This window comes from Anomaloglossus baeobatrachus, chromosome 5 (genome assembly GCF_048569485.1).
Source record: "Anomaloglossus baeobatrachus isolate aAnoBae1 chromosome 5, aAnoBae1.hap1, whole genome shotgun sequence".
NCBI classification, from domain to species: Eukaryota; Metazoa; Chordata; class Amphibia; order Anura; family Aromobatidae; genus Anomaloglossus; species Anomaloglossus baeobatrachus.
Genome location: NC_134357.1, coordinates 129,413,090 through 129,435,812, shown reverse-complemented (window position 1 = coordinate 129,435,812; position 22,723 = coordinate 129,413,090). Strand labels below are relative to the sequence as shown.

At 45.8% G+C, this 22,723-nt stretch overlaps 1 protein-coding gene across 11 annotated transcripts in view; it reads right to left on the bottom strand.

Moving 5' to 3' along the window:
- GBF1 (golgi brefeldin A resistant guanine nucleotide exchange factor 1) overlaps nucleotides 1–22,723 on the bottom strand; it is a 325,666-nt gene that overhangs the window by 160,245 nt on the left and 142,698 nt on the right. For all 11 annotated transcript variants that reach the window (XM_075348884.1, XM_075348888.1, XM_075348889.1 and 8 more), the window contains exons 4-7: nucleotides 20,010–20,141; nucleotides 17,507–17,625; nucleotides 16,909–17,017; nucleotides 10,052–10,112 (exon numbers count right to left, since the gene is read on the bottom strand). In XM_075348884.1, the coding sequence (XP_075204999.1) occupies nucleotides 10,052–10,112; nucleotides 16,909–17,017; nucleotides 17,507–17,625; nucleotides 20,010–20,141 (421 nt within the window). The remainder of the gene's footprint in view (nucleotides 1–10,051; nucleotides 10,113–16,908; nucleotides 17,018–17,506; nucleotides 17,626–20,009; nucleotides 20,142–22,723) is intronic.

The following is a 22,723-nucleotide window of genomic DNA, read 5'->3' as shown; positions in this document are numbered from 1 at the left end:
TCCCTGCCTCTTCCCAGTGGATGTGCACTCAGAGAAATCACACAGACAGCAGCAGCTCTACACAGCCAGGGGAAGAAAGTGTGTGCGCGCGTATATACAGTGTATGTGTGTATATACAGTGTGTGTGTATATATACAGTGTGTGAGTGAGTGTGTATGTGTGTGTGTATGTCATACTCACCTGTCTGCAGGGTCCGGGTGCCATGCTTGCTTCCAGCCCCTGTCCCGGTCCCGCCGCTCCGGCTGTGTGCAGTCTCCCCGGGGCACGCACGAAGCTTGCAGGACCTGGCCGTGGATCACCTGATGCAGTCACCTGACGCATCAGCTGATCGTAGTCTCGCCGGCTTTTTCGTGTCCGGCCGGCTATCAGCTGATCCTGCTGTCAGGGGACTTCATCAGCTGATTACCGGCCGCTCCTGCAGCGATGGGACAGGATCATACTCCTGTCCAATCGATCGCTCCAGGAGCTGCCGGTAATCACCACAGCACACAAGTGAGTATGTAATTTTTTTTTTTTGGCACTGATGCATCAGCTGATTGTATAATCGGCTTTTATACAATCAGCTGATGTGTGATGGGATTCAGGCACTTGATCCTGACACATCATCTGATCGCTTTGCCTTCAAGCAAACCGATCAGATGATATTGGATCCGGATTGGACGGCGCGGGACCCTAACCCAGGATTACTGCGGAGGGGGGTTTATTTCAATAAAGATGGAGTCACTAATTGTGTTGTATTTTATTTCTAATAAAAATATTTTTGTGTGTTGTGTTTTTTTTTTTTTTTTATCATTACTAGAAATTCATGGTGGCCATGTCTAATATTGGTGTGACACCATGAATTTCGGGCTTAGGGCTAGCTGATAATATACAGCTAGCCCTAACTCCATTATTACCCGGCTAGCCACCCGGCTTCAGGGCAGCTGGAAGAGTTGGATACAGCGCCAGAAGATGGCGCTTCTATGAAAGCGCCATTTTCTGGGGTGGCTGTGGACTGCAATTCGCAGTGGGGGTGCCCAGAAAGCTTGGGCACCCTTCACTGTGGATTCCAATCCCCAGCTGCCTAGTTGTACCCGGCTGGACACCAAAATTAGGCGAAGCTCACGTCATTTTTTTTTAAAATTATTTCATGAAATTCATGAAATAATTAAAAAAAAAGGGCTTCTCTATATTTTTGGTTCCCAGCCGGGTACAAATAGGCAGCTGGGGGTTGGGGGCAGCCCGTACCTGCCTGCTGTACCCGGCTAGCATACAAAAATATGGCGAAGCCCATGTCATTTTTTTTTTCTTTTTGGGTAAAAAACTGCATACAGTCCTGGATGGAGGATGCTGAGCCTTGTAGTTCTGCAGCTTCTGTCTGCTCTCCTGCATACACTAGTGAATGGAGGATGCTGAGCCTTGTAGTTCTGCACCTGCTGTCTGCTCTCCTGCATACACTAGTGAATGGAGGATGCTGAGCCTTGTAGTTCTGCACCTGCTGTCTGCTCTCCTGCATACACTAGTGAATGGAGGATGCTGAGCCTTGTAGTTCTGCAGCTGCTGTCTGCTCTACTGCATACACTAGTGAATGGAGGATGCTGAGCCTTGTAGTTCTGCAGCTGCTGTCTGCTCTCATGCATACACTAGTGAATGGAGGATTCTGAGCCTTGTAGTTCTGCAGCTGCTGTCTGCTCTCCTGCATACACTAGTGAATGGAGGATGCTGAGCCTTGTAGTTCTGCAGCTGCTGTCTGCTCTCCTGCATACAATGAACATTTTGAATAAGGAAATGACATCAGACCTTTTTTTTTTTTTTCATCAACAATCTTTAATGGCATTGTGCACTAATTAAAAACGCAGTGAGCAAAAACGCAGCAAAAAACGCACCAAATTGCAGCAGAAACGTGACATGCAGCACCGCAGGTGACAGAGCAGAGCAAGTTTGTGACATGCTGTGCCCTGACACATAGTGTGCTGCATGTCACTGTATCCACTCTGGGACTTGTTGTGCAGATGAACGGATGCTACATGTCACTAACTGTCTCCACTGTGGTACTTGTTCTGCAGGTGAGAGTGTATACAGTTGGTACTATGCAGCAGAAATCACAGAGTGGAGACAGATAGTGACATTTAGCATCCGGTCACCTGCACAAGTCCCAGAGTGGATACAGTTAGTGACATGTAGCATCCGGTCACCTGCATGCGCCAGATGCGGCGTCCTGCGGCAAAAACTGCATCCGGCGGCCGAATGCGTTTTTTTTTTTGCTCTGCGCATGCTCAGTATCAAGCCACATCCGTCAAACGGACAGGCCGCATGGAAAAACGTATGCAACAGATCCGTTTTTTTCGCCGCATCCGTTGCATAGGTTTTTGAGCCACACTGCAAAAACCGGATGTATGAAAGCAGCCTAAGCCATCACATTCCGCTGAAAATCCTCATCAAATACCATGTGAACAGATCATTACTAGCAATTTTTTATTTTTTTTGGCGAAGGAAGTCCAGTTCTTAAATGTCCAGTAATGTAGAATATTTCATGTGGCCCCGGTCAGCTGTATTTGATGCTGGATTATAGAAGTGGTCAGTAGAGGATTGTTCCAAAAAACATACAGATAGGGAATTTAGATTGTGAGCCCCAATGGGGACAGTGTTCCTGATGTATGTAAAGCGCTGCGGAATATGTTAGCGCTATATAAAAATAAAGATTATTTTTTATTGTTCAGTGTTTGTATGCTATTAGCGAAGGTCCCCAAAAACATTAAAGTTGTCAAAACTTGCTGGATCTGCCCACAATGTAACATGTGGGAGAAAAAAAATAGTATTCGGCATGTTGGCCTGTCTAAGTGTTACTATGTATGGGGGAATCCAGAATGATTGCTTTTGGCCGAATGATCCAACGGCCACTTAAATGACCTCATGACGGATAGTAGCGATATTTATGGGTTATCTTCCAATAAGTGCAGGTGCTACAAGGTTTCTGCTTTTCATTTGTGTGGGAGAAGTTGAATGTCTGCTGGTGCGTGCCCACGATCAGTGTTTGCAGCGTTTTGGATGCGGCATTCTTCAGCTGTGTCCAAAACGCTGCATTGTACAGTACAAGCACAGTGGAGGGATTTCTAGAAATCCTGTGCCCGCTGTGCTTGTCTTTTCCGCAGCAAACCCTGATCTGCGGTGCGTCTTTCCAGACTGCAGCATGTCAGTTGTTTATCGCGCATTCGCCTGTGTCCTCTGTAGGGAGAACACAAGTGAGAGACTTCAGGGCCCTGAACCCTGATCATGTGCACATACCCTTAGGCTCGTGTACACAGAACACCCTACATACAGCCCAGTGTGCCCATCATTCCCTTTTTCTTTGTGTGCCTTTTCTATTCTGATCACCACCACCTATATATACCTCTGTAGGAGCCCTGACTTAAGGCCGCTTTACACGCAGCGACATCACTAACGAGATATCACTGGGGTCACGGAATTTGTGACGCACATCCGGCCTCGTTAGCAACGTCGTTGCGTTTGACACTTACAAGCGACCGCTAACGATCCCAAATACTCACCAAATCATTGATTGATTGTTGACACGTCGTTCATTTTCCAAATATCGTTGCTCATTTGGTTGTTCGTCGTTCCTGTCGTTCCATCGCTACGTGTGACACCCCGGGACCGACGAACAACACCGTCCCTGCGTCCTCTGGTAACGAGGTGGGCGTGACTTTCATGCGGCTGCTCTTTGCCCCTCCGCTTCTATTGGACGGCTGCCGTGTGACGCCGCACGAACCACCCCCTTAGAAAGGACGTTGTTCGCCATCCACAGCGACGTCGTTAGGAAGGTAAGTTCGTGTGACGCGTTCCTGCGATATTGTTCGCTATAGGCAGCGATTTGCCTGTGACGCACGAACGATGGGGGTGGGTGCTATCCCTAGCGACATGCGATGTCGCAGCGTGTAAAGCGGCCTTTACTATGACCATACCACCTCCCCAGAGAAGTACCAATCTTGGTGTTGGTGTAGCAATGTGCCAAATCACAAATTCCCGCAGTGCTCCGCTATATGTATCTGCATCTGCTTCCGGACCTTGTGTTCTTTTCTCTCGCCTGCTGATATCTGAACATTTCTGTGAATGGCCACCGGATGGAAAGCTCCAGCCTTGATGATATACAATCAGGTCAGAGCATGATTGGAGCAGAGAAGGGGGTCAGCGTCTGCCTGCTGCGCTCTGGTCCAGCCTCAGAGTAGTAATTGCTTTCAGTCCTCACCACACTATATGGTCACGGTCTGGAAGTAGTAGACGTCTTAGGCTGCTTTCACACATCCGGTTTTGCAGTGCGGCTCGAAAACCTATGCAACGGATGCGGCGAAAAAAACAGATCCGTTGCATAAGTTTTTCCATGCGGCCCGTCCGTTTTTTGACAGATGCGGCTTGATACTGAGCATCCGCAGTGCAAAAAACCGCATCCGGCGTCCATAGGCTTGCATTGTAAATCTCGCCGGATCCAGAGTGATGCGTTTTTTTCGCCGCACAAAAAAAGGGCCAGGCAACGTTCCATCATGGGCTAAATATGCCGCATCCGGCAAAAAACGGACGCAACGCAAGGCCATGCGGCCCAATACGGCGCTAATACAAGTCTATGCAGAAAAAAACTCAACCGGCGGCAAAAAAAAAAAGGTTGCGTTTTTTCTGCAAAGCGCCGTATTGTGCCGCACAGCAAAAACAGGATGTGTGAAAGCAGCCTTAGCACCAGCTGACAGGCAATCCTTACAGGAAAGCCGTTCCTTTGTTTTCATCGCAATGCTTTATACATTTACAGATCCGTTTCCACATGGACCTGCACCAGGTGAGTCCCACCTTCACCTTCACCTTGATTTTTAGGTCTTTATGGCTATCAGGACTCTGATGCTAATCTCTGAATTATGGCAAATGGCTAATTTTCAGTAGAAATTAGCAACCGGCCAAACGTAAAAGGGGTTGTCTACCGCTTTACAGCCTTTACTTAAAGCACCGCTCCAGTGTTTTATTTCAGCAGGCGAGTGGCGCTTAAAACCCCTGTTGTGTATTTTATCGGCGATACTCCGGTCCCGCAGCGCTATCTTGTGACAATCACGTCTGGAAGTTAGAAGTTACGTCACAAGCTCTCAATCTAACTCTATGAATGCCAGAACGAGGGTCTCATAGACTTGTATTGAGTTGTGACCTCCAGATTACTCCATGAAACATTAGCGAAGCTGGCAGGTCACAAACTACAGAAAACCACTGATGGAAGATGAAGACGCTGTAAGGCGAGTATAAGACCAGGAGCCGGGCACTTAAAGGGAACCTGTCACCAGATTTGGTGACTATAAGCTGCGGCCACCACCAGTGGGCTCTTATATACAGCATTCTAACATACTGTATATAAGAGCCCAGGCCGCTGTGTAGAACATAAACATGACTTTATAATACTTACCTAAGGGGCGATGCAGACTGGTCAGATGACCGTCTCCATTCTCCGGGTGCAGCGCCTCCTCTTTTGGCCATCTTTGTCCTCCTTCTTCTGAAGCCTGGGTGCTTAATGCGTCCTACGTCATCCACACAGGCTAACATTGAGGTCCTCTGTAAAATCTGAGAACACCATTAACCCTGCAATGGATTCGGCAAAACAAATCTTTCCCAATTTTGGCTCCTGACATGGGAGTTGTTTTACTAGTACATAACTTCACTAGTGTATGCATGAGAGCAGACAGCAGCTGCAGAACTACAAGGCTCAGCATCCTCCATTCACTAGTGTATGCAGGAGAGCAGACAGCAGCTGCAGAACTACAAGGCTCAGCATACTCCATCCCAGACTGTATGCAGTTTTTTGCCAAAAAAGAGAAAAAAAAAATGACGTGGGCTTCGCCATATTTTGTATGCTAGCCGGGTACAGCAGGGAGGTACGGGCTGCCCCCAACCCCCAGCTGCCTATTTGTACCCGGCTGGGAACCAAAAATATAGAGAAGCCCTTTTTTTTTTTTTTAATTATTTCATGAATTTCATGAAATAATTTTAAAAAAAATGACGTGAGCTTCGCCTAATTTTGGTGTCCAGCCGGGTACAACTAGCCAGCTGGGGAATGGAATCCACAGTGAAGGGTGCCCAAGCTTTCTGGGCACCCCCACTGCGAATTGCAGTCCGCAACCACCCCAGAAAATGGCGCTTTCATAGAAGCGCCATCTTCTGGCGCTGTATCCAACTCTTCCAGCTGCCCTGATGCCGGGTGGCTAGCCGGGTAATAATGGAGTTAGGGCTAGCTGTATATTATCAGCTAGCCCTAAGCCCGAAATTCATGGTGTCACGCCAATATTAGACATGGCCACCATGAATTTCTAGTAATGATAAAAAAAAAAAAAAACACAACACACAAAAATATTTTTATTAGAAATAAAACACAACACAATTAGTGACTCCATCTTTATTGAAATAAACCCCCCTCCGCAGTAATCCTGGGTTAGGGTCCCGCGCCGTCCAATCCGGATCCAATATCATCTGATCGGTTTGCTGGAAGGCAAAGCGATCAGATGATGTGTCAGGATCAAGTGCCTGAATCCCATCACACATCAGCTGATTGTATAAAAGCCGATTATACAATCAGCTGATGCATCAGTGCCAAAAAAAAAAAAAATACATACTCACTTATGTGCTGTGGTGATTACCGGCAGCTCCTGGAGCGATCGATTGGACAGGAGTCTGATCCCGTCCGATCGCTGCAAGAGCTGCCGGTAATCAGCTGATGAAGTCCCCTGACAGCAGGATCAGCGGATAGCCGGCCGGACACGAAAAAGCCGGCGAGACTACGATCAGCTGATGCATCAGGTGATCCACGGCCAGGTCCTGCAAGCTTCGTGCGTGCCCCGCGGAGACTGCACACAGCCGAAGCGGCGGGACCGGGACAGGGGCTGGAAGCAAGCATGGCACCCGGACCCTGCAGACAGGTGAGTATGACATACACATACACACTCACTCCGCGTCCGGTCACCTGTGCTGCTGGTGGGAGTATATGATCACACTGCCGACACCGCCCGCTCTCCTGACAGCTGAGCACAGCGGGCGGGTGGACAGTGTGATCACATACTTGCGTGACAGGGGGGATTTCAGTTGGAGAAACCCCCCCTGTACTCCACACTGGCGCCCCGTACCTCCCACAGCTGAATGCTGGTAGCGCACGCTCTGCCTTCACCGCTCCACACACTGGCATCCTCCGGCTCCTCCCCTCGATGCTGGGCTGTGACGTCAGGTAGTCACCGCCCACAGCCCAGTCAATCACTGTGAGTGGCGCCGGCATCCTGTGACGTACCCGTCCAGTTTGAGAGCCCGGAAATGCCGGGACGTCAGAGGATGCCGGCGGCCACAGCTCCAGGGGGTCATGTGACTGGCACTGAGCGTGCAGGATAGCGCCGCTCAGTGCCAGAAATGGAAACAGAAGCCAATGCAGAAGATGCATATAATGGTAAGTGAGAATCATTGGGGGAAAAAAAAAAATGGGTGAACCACCCCTTTAAGCAGTAGAAAGCCAAATTGGGGTAGACTGTTTTCCGTGACACAATACGGCATACACTGGAGAGGAATGGCATGCATGTGTGTCGTCCACAAAAGGAAGCCTCTCCTAAAGCTCATGCTTATTAATCCCACCAAAACTTCCCAGGGCCAATGCTGAAAAATATTAAGTCATGAGACTTCGATAAATGTTTCTGGAACGGATTGCTTCAAAACTGTATGGTATCACAAAGGTGAGGAGTGCAAAAATGCATGGTGCCTACAATGAAATATGGTCGTGGCAGTGTGATTTTTTTGGTTCTCCTGCTGTTGAAGCGTTATATTTCATTGATGGGATAAATAATTCAGAGATGTACTGCTCTATATTTAAAGAGAAGATGCCACCATCACTTGGTAGATGTGCAATTTTCCAATATGAAAAATGTCCAACATACACATCTAAGACTATAGTTACATTTCTGAAGAATAGGTTGAAAGTAATTAAATGGCCAAGTGTCTTCTGATCTGAAACCAATCTAAGGCTAGGTGCACACGTTGCGTAATTTCATGCATTTACGCTGCATATTGCACTGCAACGTAAATGCATGCGTCCTGCGTCCCCTGCACAATCTATCAAGATCATTGATAATTCATCTGTATGTTGCGTTTGAGAGCACAGCGATTTGCATGTGGAAATTTTGATCCAAATCGCTGCGCTCAAAAAAGTAACAGGTCACTTATTTTGTGCACTCGGTCTATGAGAGAGGCAGCATCCAGAACGCATGAAATCGGCATCTATTCTGCAGACACACTGCATCCATTACGCAGTGTTTCTACATCGATTTAAAGTGCACATGCACTGCCAAATCACTGCAGCTTTTTCAGCATGGACACTACGCAACGTGTGCACATAGCCTAACACCTATGGGGAATTCTGAAGAGACAAGTTGAGCCTCACTCTCCATCCAGCATCCAGGCTCTAAAAGAAGTTGTGCTTGAAGAATGGAACAAGATGTTGCAGTATATTGTGGACTTCTCTATTCCATGTCTAGAAAATTTGATGTGGTCTTTAAAAATCAAGGAGGCCATATAATATACTGGATGAATTAGTTTTTTATGTGGGGCGTATTCATTCTGCATTAATTTAGTTGAACAAAACTGAACATTTTGTAATGAAAGTTATATTATTAACCTTACTATCATGTTATGGATTTATAAAAATGTTCTATGAAACTTGGTCTAGTCAAAATTTTTCATTTGTTATGTGAGAATGATTAAATCTCACTTTTCAAAGGGGGTGTCATCATTTATGCTCAGCACTAAAAGAGGTCTATAACATTTAACCCACAAAAAGAAAGCAGCACTGAAACTATCCAATTTTAAACAGTGAGAGCTCTTATTGGCCTGATGCTGCATTGCAGTCCATAGGGTTTGGACCTTTTAAACACATCCAGTGCACAATTACTTGCAAATCTCCCTAAATTCTAGCAATGAATACCTGTATGTAGATGAATGTAAGCGTGAGAGTACTAGAGTACTGTTGTCCTCCTCACATCCAGACTAGATGACTTTTCACCTTTACAGTACAGAAGGCCATGGCGATGCAGCTGGTGACTGTTTAGTTTGCCGGGTCACGCAAGATGCCACTTTAACTTTGCTTAACAAATTTCTAGTGACCGGTTGACATCCACGCAAATGTTCTTTGTATATTATCAATATCAACATGGTGAACCTATGCAGCTCATTCTTCACTCAAAAACAAAGCGGTATCATAATCCAATAGTGAAGAAAAGAACCCCTGCCCACGGATAATGGAGGATTGCATGGGTCATCTGTATTTCTCCGCCAACCTATATGCAGCAAAATTGGCTGTGATAGCAAGTGGAGTTGTACATATAAATTAATGTAAGCCTTAGTAGTTAAATTATCAAGACACATTTAGTTTTGGGTTAAACAGTCAAAAACAAAAAAAATAAAAAAAAACAAACAGCCGAGCGGTCAAATATCAATATGTCAGAACAGGCTGCAGAGGTCACATGCGGTCTGGTAGGAGGATGACGGGGAGCCGCCATCGCGGTAAGATGTGAACAGTAAGACAAGTATTGGTTTTGAGAAAAGCACTATTCCTCCAACAGACCAGATTGCCGATAGAGCTGATGTAGGTAGATAGGTAGGGGAAGGGTATTAAAGCAAAATCAATCCCATCCCCTTCTATTCACAAGTTTCAGTCTATTTACAAAGTAAGTTGTTAAAAATTTTCAATAAAACATTTAAAAAAATCTTTATAAAATCATACATTTATTTAAAGAAAATAACTATTTTAAAAATTCAGACCCAAGATTAAAAGGCTGGCCCATCAAACCAAGACCTGATCGCTATAAATGACTTTATCTGGAGAACAACACGCAAACCTTGAACTTGGGCTCGGCACCATGTGCTCAAGGTCCTACAATTACTTTTATTTCCTTTTGTCCACACTCCAAGACAGATGAGTATCGGCACATCTTGCCCTGTGGACCCCATATAAGTGTAGAATATGCCAGTCCTCAGGGGGCCGTGTCAGCAAGGCACAGGCAAACACAAGAGGGTTTACCTTGAGAAGAGCAGCTGCACCATGTCGACAAGAGTGTGCTCTGCAGATTTTCTCAATAACTCTGCGAAGACAAAAACAAATAACACAGGTGTCATTACGTTGTGTGATATTATCAAGAGGCTTCTGCAAGCGGTCTCCCCTCCATTCCTTGTTTACAGAGGATTACGGAAAATTTATTAAAACCAGGCCAGTGTTCACCCCTTGACTCAGTGAGTGCCATGTGTGCAACACCAGATGGCGCTGTGGAGCTGAGAGCAATGCACACACTAGAGAGAACGATGAGGGCCTCATCTGAAATCTACACCTCTATAGGAGAACTTACTGTGTGCTCAAATTTATAATCCTGAAACGTGTTGCTCACCTCTCCTGTGTCCTTACAGTAGTAGGGCTTCCTGGACATGTCCAGCACAAATAGTCTGTAAGGCCACGTTCACATGTTCAGCATTTGGTCAATATTTTCCATCAGTATTTAGAAGCCAAAACAAGGAGTGGAACAATCGGAGGAAAAGTATAAGGTCGGGGCCACACAGGTACTACTGCGATCCTCGCATGACACTCTGCTCACGCTGGCAGCACAGCGGTAGCCAAGTGTCATACGAGTGTCAATGCGACCGAGGTCAGAACATGCGATCGGACCTCAGCTGCGGGAGACGGGCCGGCACTGAGGAGGGGAGGGAGGGATTTATCTATCTCTCTCCTCCGATGCCGGCTATTGCCATTCTCGCCCTGCACTTGCATTACACTGGTATAATGCGAGTGCAGTGTGATTTTTCGCTCGCCCCATAGACTTGAATGGGTGCAAGAGAAACAAGGATCGCATTACACCCGCAACATGCTGCAATTGTTTTCTCGGTCCAATTAGGGCTGAGAAAATAATCGCTCGTGTGGGCTGGCACATAGAGTAATATTGGTCCGAGTGGAATGCGACGTTTTATCACAGTCCACTCGCTCCGATTTTCAAGCCATGTGTATTAGTCCTAATAGAAACATGAGCACCACTTCTTCATTTTTTACCCACTACTTATTTTAACTTACAAATAAGGAAGTAAAATATTGACCAAATACTGAACGTGTGAAAGTGGCTTGATTCTGGTAAACTACCCTTTAAAAAAAAACCCTTGTGAAGCACACTACCCATACTTCACAATGTTCTCCACCATTTTTCTGTCAAGAACACTTAAAGGAGTTGTCCGACAAACTCAAAAATTTTTGGTAAGCTAATCTGTGCTGTATTGTCATATAAAACACCCCTACATTGTTATTTGTTTTCTGACTTTTGTTCCTCTTGAATTCACCCTTTATTCTCTGCAGCTCTTTGTTTACATTCAGCTCTAGCAAACTGACCACTTCCTGTGCAAAACCTCAGTCAGAGCTGGCACCGCCCGGCCTCCGTGTCCAGCCCCTCCCCAGTGTCCAGCCTCGCCCTCTGCCCGCCCCGCCCCCTGCACACACATTCCCTGTCAGTATTCTTCCCCAGCACCTGACCTGTTATCACTACAGCATTGCAAATAACAGCCCCACATCAGGCTCTGCACCCCACACGCACATCGGGCTCTGCACCCCACACGCACATCGGGCTCTGCACCCCACACGCACATCGGGCTCTGCACCCCACACGCACATCGGGCTCTGCACCCCACACGCACATCGGGCTCTGCACCCCACACGCACATCGGGCTCTGCACCCCACACGCACATCGGGCTCTGCACCCCACACGCACATCGGGCTCTGCACCCCACACGCACATCGGGCTCTGCACCCCACACGCACACATATGGCTCTGCACCGCGCGCACACACACATATGGCTCTGCACCGCACGCACACACATATGGCTCTGCACCGCACGCACACACATATGGCTCTGCACCGCACGCACACACATATGGCTCTCTGTACCGACTCCCCCTACCCCCATAGGGAACACATGTAGGGAGTACATACTCACCCGTCCTCGGTCCCCGCCGCTCCTGCACGTTCGCGCGCTGTCTGTGCTCTGGACATATCAGCACAGTAGTGACGTCACCGCTGTGCTGAAGAGAGCACAGACAGCGGGGCAGTGATGAGAAGCAGCGCTGCGCTGCTTCTCATCAGCGCTTTCAAATGTACCGGCATCTGTGATCTGTGATGCCTTTACATTTGAATGTGTGATCCTGAGTAGGGGCCCGGAGCTGGCGCTGACACAGCTGCAGCCGCCGCCAGGCTCCTCCCCCAGGTCACGGACCCCACAGCAGTGCAGGGGGAGGTTGCGGGAAGAGTAAGGGGTGCGGGGGAATGTGTGGGAGGGTGCAGGGAAGCGGGGCGGGGCTCATCGCACTGTAGCCGCCCAGCAGGGAGGCGACAAGCTGTTCCAGATTTGCATGTCAACATGGCCCTGCCCATGTTGACATGAAATGACCGGAAGCAGCGAAATCGCGGCAGAAGCGATCACATGACCACTCTGAGTCGGGGGAGGGGGGCTGACAGCAGGGCAGGTAAGTGCTCTCTATCTACTTACCTGCCCCAATGTAGCCCAATAGGGTAATAAAAAAAAAAAGTCAAAAGAAGCCGGATAACCCCTTTAACCCCTTAACGACCGCGGGCCGTAAAATTACGTCCTAAATGACATAATCTTACTGCCCGCGGTCCTCCGGCGGCAGCATGCCGCGATCGGCACACATCTCAGCTGATTTTCACAGCTGAGATGTGTGCCTGCTAGGCACGAGCAGAATCGTTATCTGCTCGTGCCGATTAACCCCTTATATGGCGCTGTCAATACATGACAGCGCCATTATAAGCGCGATCGCGGTAAAGTTTTACTTACCGCCGAAACCGGAAGTCACGTGACGCGATCACGTGACTCCCGATAGTTGTCATGGTAGCACAGGGTCATGTGATGACTCCTGTACTACACATGAATTGGTTTCACTTTCGCTGTGCCCGGGGCACAGCAAAAGAGAAAGACAGCGTATCTGCTGTTTACAGCCTTCCAGCTGTGATCAGCAGATACTGCAGAGCGATCGGAATGCTGATCGCAATAGCCCCCTAGGGGGACTAGTAAAATAAAAAAAAAAAGTAAAAAAATAAGTTTTAAAAAATTAAAAAAAAACAAAAAAACCTAAAAGTTCAAATCACCCCCCATTCGCCCCATTGAAAATTAAAGGGTTAAAAAAATAAAAAATATACACACATTTGGTATCGCCGCGTTCAGAAACGCCCGATCTATCAAAATATAAAATCAATTAATCTGATCAGTAAACGGCGTAGCGGCAAAAAAATTCCAAACGCCAAAACGACGTTTTTTTGTCGCCACAACTTTTGCGCAAAATGCAATAAGAGGCGATCAAAACGTAGCATCTGCGCAAAAATGGTACCGTTAAAAACGTCAGCTCGAGACGCAAAAAATAAGCCGTCACTGAGCCATAGATCCCAAAACATGAGAACGCTACGGGTCACGGAATATGGCGTAAAACGTGCGCCACTTTTTTCGGACAAACTTCCGATTTTTTTTTAACCCCTTATATAAAAGTAAACCTATACATGTTTGGTGTCTACGAACTCGCACTGATCTGAGGCATCACACCCACACATCAGTTTTACCATATAGTGAACACAGTGAATAAAATATCTCAAAAACCATAGTGCTATCGCACTTTTTTTGCAATTTTTCAGCATTTGGAATTTTTTTGCCATTTTCTAGTACACAATATGGTAAAACTGATGGTTTCATTTAAAAGTACAGCTCGTTCCGCAAAAAATGAGCCCTCACATGACCATATTGACTGAAAAATAAAAAAGTTACGTCTCTCAGAAAAGGAATGGCGAAAAAAAAAAACGGAAAGCGAAAAATCGGCCGGTCGTGAAAGGGTTAAGGACTTGCAATGCAGATACAAAAATTTGCAGAGGACCCTTAAATATGATTTTTTTTTTTTTTTAACTACAGAAACAAAAAGTAAAAAGCTTGGACACACCTGTTCATGCAATAGTTTTCCTTGTTCTTAGTGGAATGTGCACATTGTAGATTCAGAATAAAAGGCAGCAAAACCACAAAAGAACACATGGAAGCTGAGCGAAAAGAAGCTTGTGTAAAACACAAGTATGTGTGTTAAACCTTAGACTCCTCAAAGTACCCCACTCTTACTGACGACAGTGAATCCACTTATGTAATCATGGCCTTCACACTACGTTTGCAACCATCAGGGGTGTTTTGCAATGGGTCCATACTGTGCTGAACCCTATTCAACAACTGTTCAAATTCACAATATGGCAAGAACCACTTAACTAATTAAAGAGAAATTGCGATTCCCTTTAAAGACTACTGGAAGTTATTCTATATGGTAATCTAATGAAGCTGCTATAAAGAATGCCAAGGGTGTGTAAAGCAGTCACCCCTGTAAAATTATGCTATTTTGAGGAATATTAAAGGGAGACTGTCAAATGCAATATGCACCCAGACCCACGAGCAGTTCAGGGTGCATATTAGTGATTCTTGCATAAAGCTGAGTTCACACATAGCGACAACGACGTCGCTGTTACATCACCATTTTCTGTGCCGCAACAGCGACCTAGTAAGTCGCTGTTATGATCACTGCTTAGCTGTCAAACACAGCAGACACAGCAGCGATCATAACGACACGCGTCGCTGTGGAACCCATGCTGCACTTGGTAACTAAGGTAAATATCGGGTAACCATTACCCGATATTTACCTTGGTTTCCAGCGCACACGCTTAGCGCTGGCTCCCTGCTCTCCTAGCCAGGGTACACATCGGGTTAATTACCCGATGTGTATTCCGGCTCCGGCTCCGTGTGCAGGGAGTCAGCGCATAGCGGTGTGCTCTCACGCTGCCAGTGCCGGCTAATTAACCCGATGTGTACCCTGGCTAGGAGTGCAGGGAGCAGGGAGCCGGCACTGGCAGCGTGAGAGCGGCGGTGCTAGTAACTAATGTAAATATCGGGTAACCAAGGAAAGGGCTTCTTGGTTACCCGATGTTTACCTTGGTTACAGCTTACCGCAGGCTGCCAGACGCCGGCTCCTGCTCCCTGCTCGCTTCAGTTCGTTGCTCTCTCACGGTTACACACAGCGATGCGTGCTTCACAGCGGGAGAGCAACGAGCAAAAAATTAAGCAGGACATTCAGCAACGAGCGGCGACTTCACAGCAGGGGCCAGCTCGTTGCTGGATGTCACACACAGCGACAGCGACGGGACGTCGCTGCCACGTCACAGAAAATGGTGACGTAGCAGCGACGTCGTTGTCACCGTCGCTGTGTGTGACACCACCTTAACCGTCCCTGTATACACTAGCATAAAACAGATCTTTAGAAAAAGTATTTCTAAAGATTGTGTATTATATGCTAATGAGCACAGGGAGTAGTCCCGAGGGCATTTGTTCCCTTAGCTAGTCGGCCCACATAGCATGTTAGCACGCTCCTGTGGGCGGCCGGCGGAGGATGGATGCGCAGTGACCATGATCCGGAGCACATAGGACTTCCGATCATGCGCACTAACTGATGCCGGGTGTAAGCTTCCCGGCTTCAGTGAGGTACAGTGTGCATGACGAGAAGTCCTAGGTACTCCGCATCATGCTCAGAGCGCATTCATCCTCCGCCGGCCGCCCTCAACAGTGAGGTATGTGTGACGTCGCTGCGTATTCATTAGCATATTAGTACACCCACAGGAGCGTACTACTACATGCTATGTGGGCCGACTAGCTAATGGAACAAACGCCCTCGGGACTAGTCCCTGCGCTCATTAGCATAAAATATACGATCTTTAGAAATACTTTTTCTAAAGATCTCTTTACCTATGCTACTAGATACAGGGATTAGCAATATGCACCCAGAACTGCTTGTGGTTCTGTGTGCATATTGCACCTGACAGGTTCCCTTTAAGGTTTCACACATATTCTGCTTTGTTTCTCAAACTTTTAATCAAGATTTCCATAAGTGTTCCTTTGTGGCTTTTGTAGCCTTCAGTCTGAATTTACATTGTTTTCCTTGTTCTTAATGGAATGTGCACAAAAGCATGAACAGGTGTGTCCAAACTTTTGATCGGTACGGTTTACATTGAAACTACAACCCCCTCCCCTCGCCTCACAAAAACAGATATATCAAAGTATTCTCCAGACTTGTATCACTGGGATCCTCATCAAACAGGAGACTGAGAGTCCAATGATACTACATATACAGTAAGGTAAGCCCTACACCCATCAAGCATTTATAATATTTTTATTTAGATTTTATTAAAGGATTATTTTCAACTAAGCAACCACCAATCCTGAGAACAAGACTGGTCTAGTTGGAAATAACCCTTTAGGCCCCATGTGCACGCTGCAATTTTTTATGCTTTTTTTTGTGCATTTTGTGATTTTTTTTTTACTGCATGCATATCCTTCCCCAGCAAGGTCTATGGGATTCCAGATTTGCTGTGCGCACGTTGCTTTTTTTTGGGGGGGGGAGCTACACAAAAACGTAACATGTCAATTCTTTTTGCGTTTTTCCCTGTGGTTTTCACCTATTGGTGATGATAAAAACACATGTTCAAAAGGGGCATCAAAAATGCATAAAAAACGTATCATTCTTTTGATGCTCTTTTTGCCACAAGGTGTGTATTTTGGCCACAGGGTGCATTTTTGTGGTTATCACAAAAATGCAGCATGTGGACATAGCCTTAAAGCAGCTGTGCCATTTAGACAGATCATTTCCATGTGCTAGTTACAGTATGTGGATATTTTATGACAATATTCACCCAAATTGGGGTGCTCTGTGCAGTGATAAATTCCCCATTACCTGCTCGCCGGGGGCTTCGCCAATGAGACTTAATGCCATCAGACCCCAGCCATATATGCCATGTGCTCCTATCCTTCGAAAAGCACTTACCGCTCAGCCTCATTTCAAAGCATATCCGGAAGCAGGACTGCATGATCTCACACACGGACTCATTGGTCAGGTGGGCGCCTACTGGAGTGAGCAGCAGGGTGCGCAAAACCTGTACACAAAGAAATATTCCATTATAACGTGGAAGGTACCGTTATTTTACAATAAACCTTAGAAAAGTTTACGCAAAAAAACTGAAGGAAGCCACGCAAGGTTCGGTGGATGAGGACAGTGGCGCTTAGGGACTGTTCCGGATAGTTAACAGCCTGCGCTTCCTCCGCTTTCCATTATGCTGATGATTTTCAGCATTCTCTACACTTCTGTTTCCGCAGCCCTCCCCTCAAAGGAAGGAATATTTTCTGGTGCAGCCTGACAAATGCTTGAAATCAATTAATTGAAGCGTTTAATTATCTTTTATTTGAAAAAGCTTTTACTTCAGGTACATGAGACCTCTGTTTAAAAATAACATTAGGCGCAAATCTCTTCCAGAGTCAAAACATGGCCCGTGTCTCCGTGTAACAGGATACAAAGAGCTTAAGCAATTCATCTAATTGCCCCTTGAATAAGGACAGGGGGGATGCAGCCCCCTCTCTCGAGTTACCTGCAGGATTTTCATCAGCACAACCTCATCGCTGGCTGGGTCGGTGCCAACGAAGCGGGCGTGTGTAACCGCATCTGCCATGTTCTCAATTCCTTCAGCAGTGCCATCATGGACCGGATCTGCAGAACAAACAACATGGTGTTAAATATTTGTTCAATTAAAAGGGAAAAAAAATTGGAGAAACTTTGCGTACTTAAGGCTATGTTCACACACTGCGTTTTTTACCTGCGTTTTTGGTCCGTTTTTGCTGCAGAAATTTCTTGAGAAATTCTTGTAACCTTTCTGCAGACATTCCCCAGCAAAACCTATGGCAAAAAAAATTAGCTGTGCGCACACTGCGTTTTTTTCTTAAGAAAATTCTTTCAGTAGATTTTCTTAAGAAAAAGAATGAGCATGTCACTTCTTTTCTGCAGCTAAGGCTGGTTTCACACTACGTTTATTTAACATGCGTCAGGAACGTTTTTTTGCTGCAAAAGCGGATCCTGCTTTTACAGCAAAAAACGCATGCTAACGCATGTGTTATTTTGCAGGATCCTGTCACTGGATGTTTAGGGGCGGGCATTGGAGTCATGTGATCGGGAGTGAGGGGAACTAGACTGGGAGCCGGCTTCTGACAGCTGCAGACGCTGGTAACCAAGGTAAACATCGGGCTTGGATACTCGATATTTATCTTGGTTACGAGTGTCTGCAGCTGCTAGGAGCAGGGCTGCCTGCACGCGTAACCAACGTAAACATCGGGTAACTAAGAGAAGTGGTTACCCGATATTTACCTTGGTTACGAGTGTCCGCAGCTCTCAGGTGGGAGAGAGAGGGAGGGGAGGAAGGGGGAAAGAGAGATAGAGAGAGAGGGTGAGGGAGGGAGGAGAGAGAGACAGATCACGCGAAGCTGGTTTCTGGGCATGCTCAGTAGAGCAAGCAGGATCCTGTCTATCAGCACGCCAGCGTTCACCTGCGTTTGCGTGCTGTTTAGTCAGGATCCGGTGACATGCAGTATTTGGACGCAGCTCAAAAACGCTACAAGTAGCGTTTTTGAAAGATGTTAAAAAACTGCAAGTCGCTGGATCCTCACTATAACGCACGCAAACGCAGGTGAACGCATGTTAACGCGAGTCCATTGCAAATGCATTGAAGTGAAAACGCATTTGCACTGGATCCGTTTTTCCGCTAAAAAAACGTTATGGACGGATGTTAAATAAACGTAGTGTGAAACCAGCCTAACTGCGTTATTTGCCATAGATAATTGGCACAATAACGCAGGAAGCAACCAGCGGTAAAAACGCACCAAAAACGCACCGAAAACGCACCAAAAACGCAGGTGCGTTTTTGGTGCGTTTTTTAACACAGGTGCACTAATCCTTCACTCTTAAGAAATTTCTTAAGAAATTTCTTAAGAAAAATCATTTTTCTAGTGTGAACATAGCCTTAGCTAAAATTGTATGTAGTAAATAAACATAAATGGATGTGACCAAGAACATTTTGGTACTGCCTATCTAGAGCTTGCTAAAATGTGGTCCAATATCAGCTACTGAACCAAATCGAAAACATGATCACTTTGGAGTTTCTATATGACGCAACCAATCATTCCACACTACGCTTAGGAAGGCCAACATGGCAGTGTAGTAACCCCGTATAGGTTACCGGCAATGTGTAAAAACAGGCATTATATAGAATACCTGGGCAATGTATACAATGCCGGAAATGGGTCGTCAAAGTATGAACTAGATCAAATGTTCATACATTTCCTAGTCATTCTATAGAATACCTAAATGACAAACAGGCGGAGTGTAGAATAACACAGGGGTGGTCCGTCCAAAAGTAGGTGTCAGGATGACACTTCTGATTCCTTTTTTTTTCCCAGCAAAGATATCCTGTTCATTGTGCATTTCTTCTTTCATGTTTTTCACTGTTTGTTACTACAGACTAATAGTCAGGAATGACACTTCTGTTTCTTTGTGTTTTTCCCAGTAAAGATATCCTGTTGTTCATTTAGGATTTCTTCTTTCATTAGTTTTTTGACTGTTTGTTACTAAAGACTTTTCCAATCTGGGCATTATATCAGATTTTGCCTGAGCAGTTCTTTTCATTCTTTCTAATACCTAGACATTTTATGTAATGGCTAACTTTTCCAATCTGGGCACCTAGTCATTTTATGTAATGCCTAGGAAAAGTATAGAACTACGCAGATATTTCATACCTTGCCTGAAAATAACAGGGGTTGTATACATAGGTATTCTATAGAATGCCGGGTTTTCATACATTGCCTGTAACATACAGTATATACACCATTATGAAACTGGCTCACCACTTTGCAGATCACCTGCCTGCTATCTTGCTGTCCTATACAGAAAAATTCCACCAGAGGGCAGTATGTGGACAACATGGAAGCTGGTTAGAATGTATATAGTGAAAACCAAAAGTAAAACTGAAAAGCAAATGACATGCACAATCCAGATCTGAGCGATGGATCAGTACGACACCCAAATATCATTATGTAGGCACTCACCTATTAGTGCATAGGAAAGAAACTTGTTCACCGAGGTCAAAGCAAGTCCTGTAATGGGGCCAGTGGTATCTTCAGACCGAATAACCTCCAGGAAAGGACGAAGAAATACATTGGGCTCAATTTCTGATAGATCTAAAACAAAAAGGAGAGCAAACATCAGGATGAGCTACGGGATTTCCAAACATGACAATCCTCTCATATTTATTAACAAACTCAGGGGAAAATTGTCAACAGGCAGGATGGAGGAAATATACATTATATAAAAACATATATATTATATGCACCAACATTACACATTAGCTCATGGGTCTCCCAGGAGGACAATGACCCCAAGTATACTTCAAGAATTCCCCAGAAATGGATGGGAACAAAGCTCTAAAGTGGCAGCAATGTGTTCGGATCTAAATCCCACTGAACGCCTATGGAGAAATCTTAAAATTGCTGTTGGAAGAAGGCGACTTCAAATATGAGAGACCTGGAGAAGTTTTTAAAAGAAGAGTATAAAATTCCAGGGGAGAGGTGTTGATGGTTATTGGAAGCAAATTATTACAGTTATTTATTCCAAAGGGTGTGCACCAAATATTAAGTTGACGGTGCCAACAATTATGTCCAACCCATATTGGGCGTTGTGTGAAATTATCTTCAATTTGCCTTTTTTCCTCTACTTTTTTTGTTTTGTTCCAAAACACACAAAGAAAATACGCATGTGTATAACAGAACGTGTAATTGCCATATTTTTTGGAAGAAATACTTAGTTTTAAGGAACAATTTTAAAGGGAGCCAACAGTTTTATCCATATATGAATATTAATATTCTATCTTTGCTGCGTCTAAAATTCCATCTTTCCAAAACACGGCTCTTTGTGTGTCCTCTCTCCACTAATCTACATAAGGCTATGTGCGCACTGGGAAATGGAATTTTCTTGAGAAAATTCCGCATGCTCTCAAAGATTACCGCACCCGCGGTAAAAAACCGCGGGAAACCGCACCTGAAAACTGCATGCGGTTTGCCGCAGTTTGCTGCGGTTTTACCGCGGTATTATTCGCGGTATTGCCGCGGTTTTGCCGCGTGCGGGTTGGGATGTGCTTTATTGCATTCAATGCAATAAAGCACATTGAAAAAAAAAAAAAAAAAGTCATTTAATTCTGAGATAGTAGATAGACAGAAGAATAGATAGAGGGATAGATAGATAGAGGACAGATCGCTGCATTTCCCACGGTCGGCAGTGAGTTCACATTACCGGCCGTGGGAAATGACCGGTAATTACCTCTGCTGTCTGCTGCTTTCATTCAGCGCTGTGTCTGTGACAGTCGCGGCTGGATGTAAGCAGCGCAGGACTGTGGATTATGCTGGAGCTGTGGATTACGCCGGAGCTTTGGTGCGGGAGGGGTTAATAAAAGGGTGAACGAGGCTTGTTTGTTTTATTTAAAATAAAGGATTTTTCGGTGTCTGTGTTTTTTTCACTTTACTTACGGGTTGATCATGTCAGCTGTCACATAGACGCTGCCATGATCAAGCCTGGGGTTAATGGCGGTGGTCCCCCACCAACATTAACCCCTTGTATTACCCTGCCGCCACTGCTACACGGCGGCAGGAAGAGCAGAGGACACGCCGCCGGTATTGCCGCATAATGTATGCGACAGTGCCGGGGCAGCTGCGGCTGATATTGTCGGCTGCGGGAGGGGGAGTGAGGCGGGGGACATTACCCCTGCCCCTCTCCCTCCCCAGCCTGAGGATACCGGGCCGCCGCTGTGTGCTTACCTCGGCTGGAAGGTAAATATGCAGCGGAGCCCACGTTCTTTGTTTTCTATATTTCCGTTTTCTTTCTATGTGTATTCTATGTGTCTGTGTCTATGTGTTCTATGTCTGTGATGTGATGTCTGTGTGTGTGATGTGTGACTGTTTTACTCTCTGCACGGCTTCCTCTTCCTGTAATGACATCACTTCCCTGCAAAACCGCAGACAGGCGATGTACATTACCGGAGGTAAACCGCGAAATACCGCAGGGAATAACACAGGAAAACGCAGTGAACCGCACAGAATTTGCTTCCTGCGTTATTCCCTGCGGGATTTCATGATTAACATTGGATTCAATGGAGTGAAATCCCGCAGCGATGTGCGGAAAAGAAGTGACATGCACTTGTTTTTGCTGCGGGATTCCCGCAGCAAAACATGCAGCTGTCAAATTCCGCCCAGTGCGCACAGGATTTTTTTTCTCCATAGGATTTGCTGGTGATTCACTGCAGAGATGTTATGAACATTTTCTGCAGCGAAACATGCAGCAAATCCGCGAAAAATCCGCGGCAAAATCCGGTAAGTGCGCACATAGCCTAAACCTGGTATTGCCATCTTCGAAGTTCCGCACACCTGTAGTGATGGGGTTATATTTCACTCATAACTTTCCTTCACTGCCTATATCCAGTCATATGCTCAGGTCACCTGCACCTCTTAAAATCTCCAAAATCTGCATTTTTCTCTCCTTTGATTCTGCAAAAACCCTTTCTGCCGCTCTTATACAACCCGTCAAAAATTCAAAAATTATGGAATCACCTGGCTCTGAGGATGTTCATTCAGTTGTTTAGTTTTGTGCCATGTCTGTGATCTGTTTTTTTTTTTTGTTTTTTTTTTAAAACAAAAGTAAAGTAATTTCAAATGCCAACTTTCTGGCTTTAAGAAACTAAAAAAAAAAAATCCTGAAAACAATGTGCTAGCCA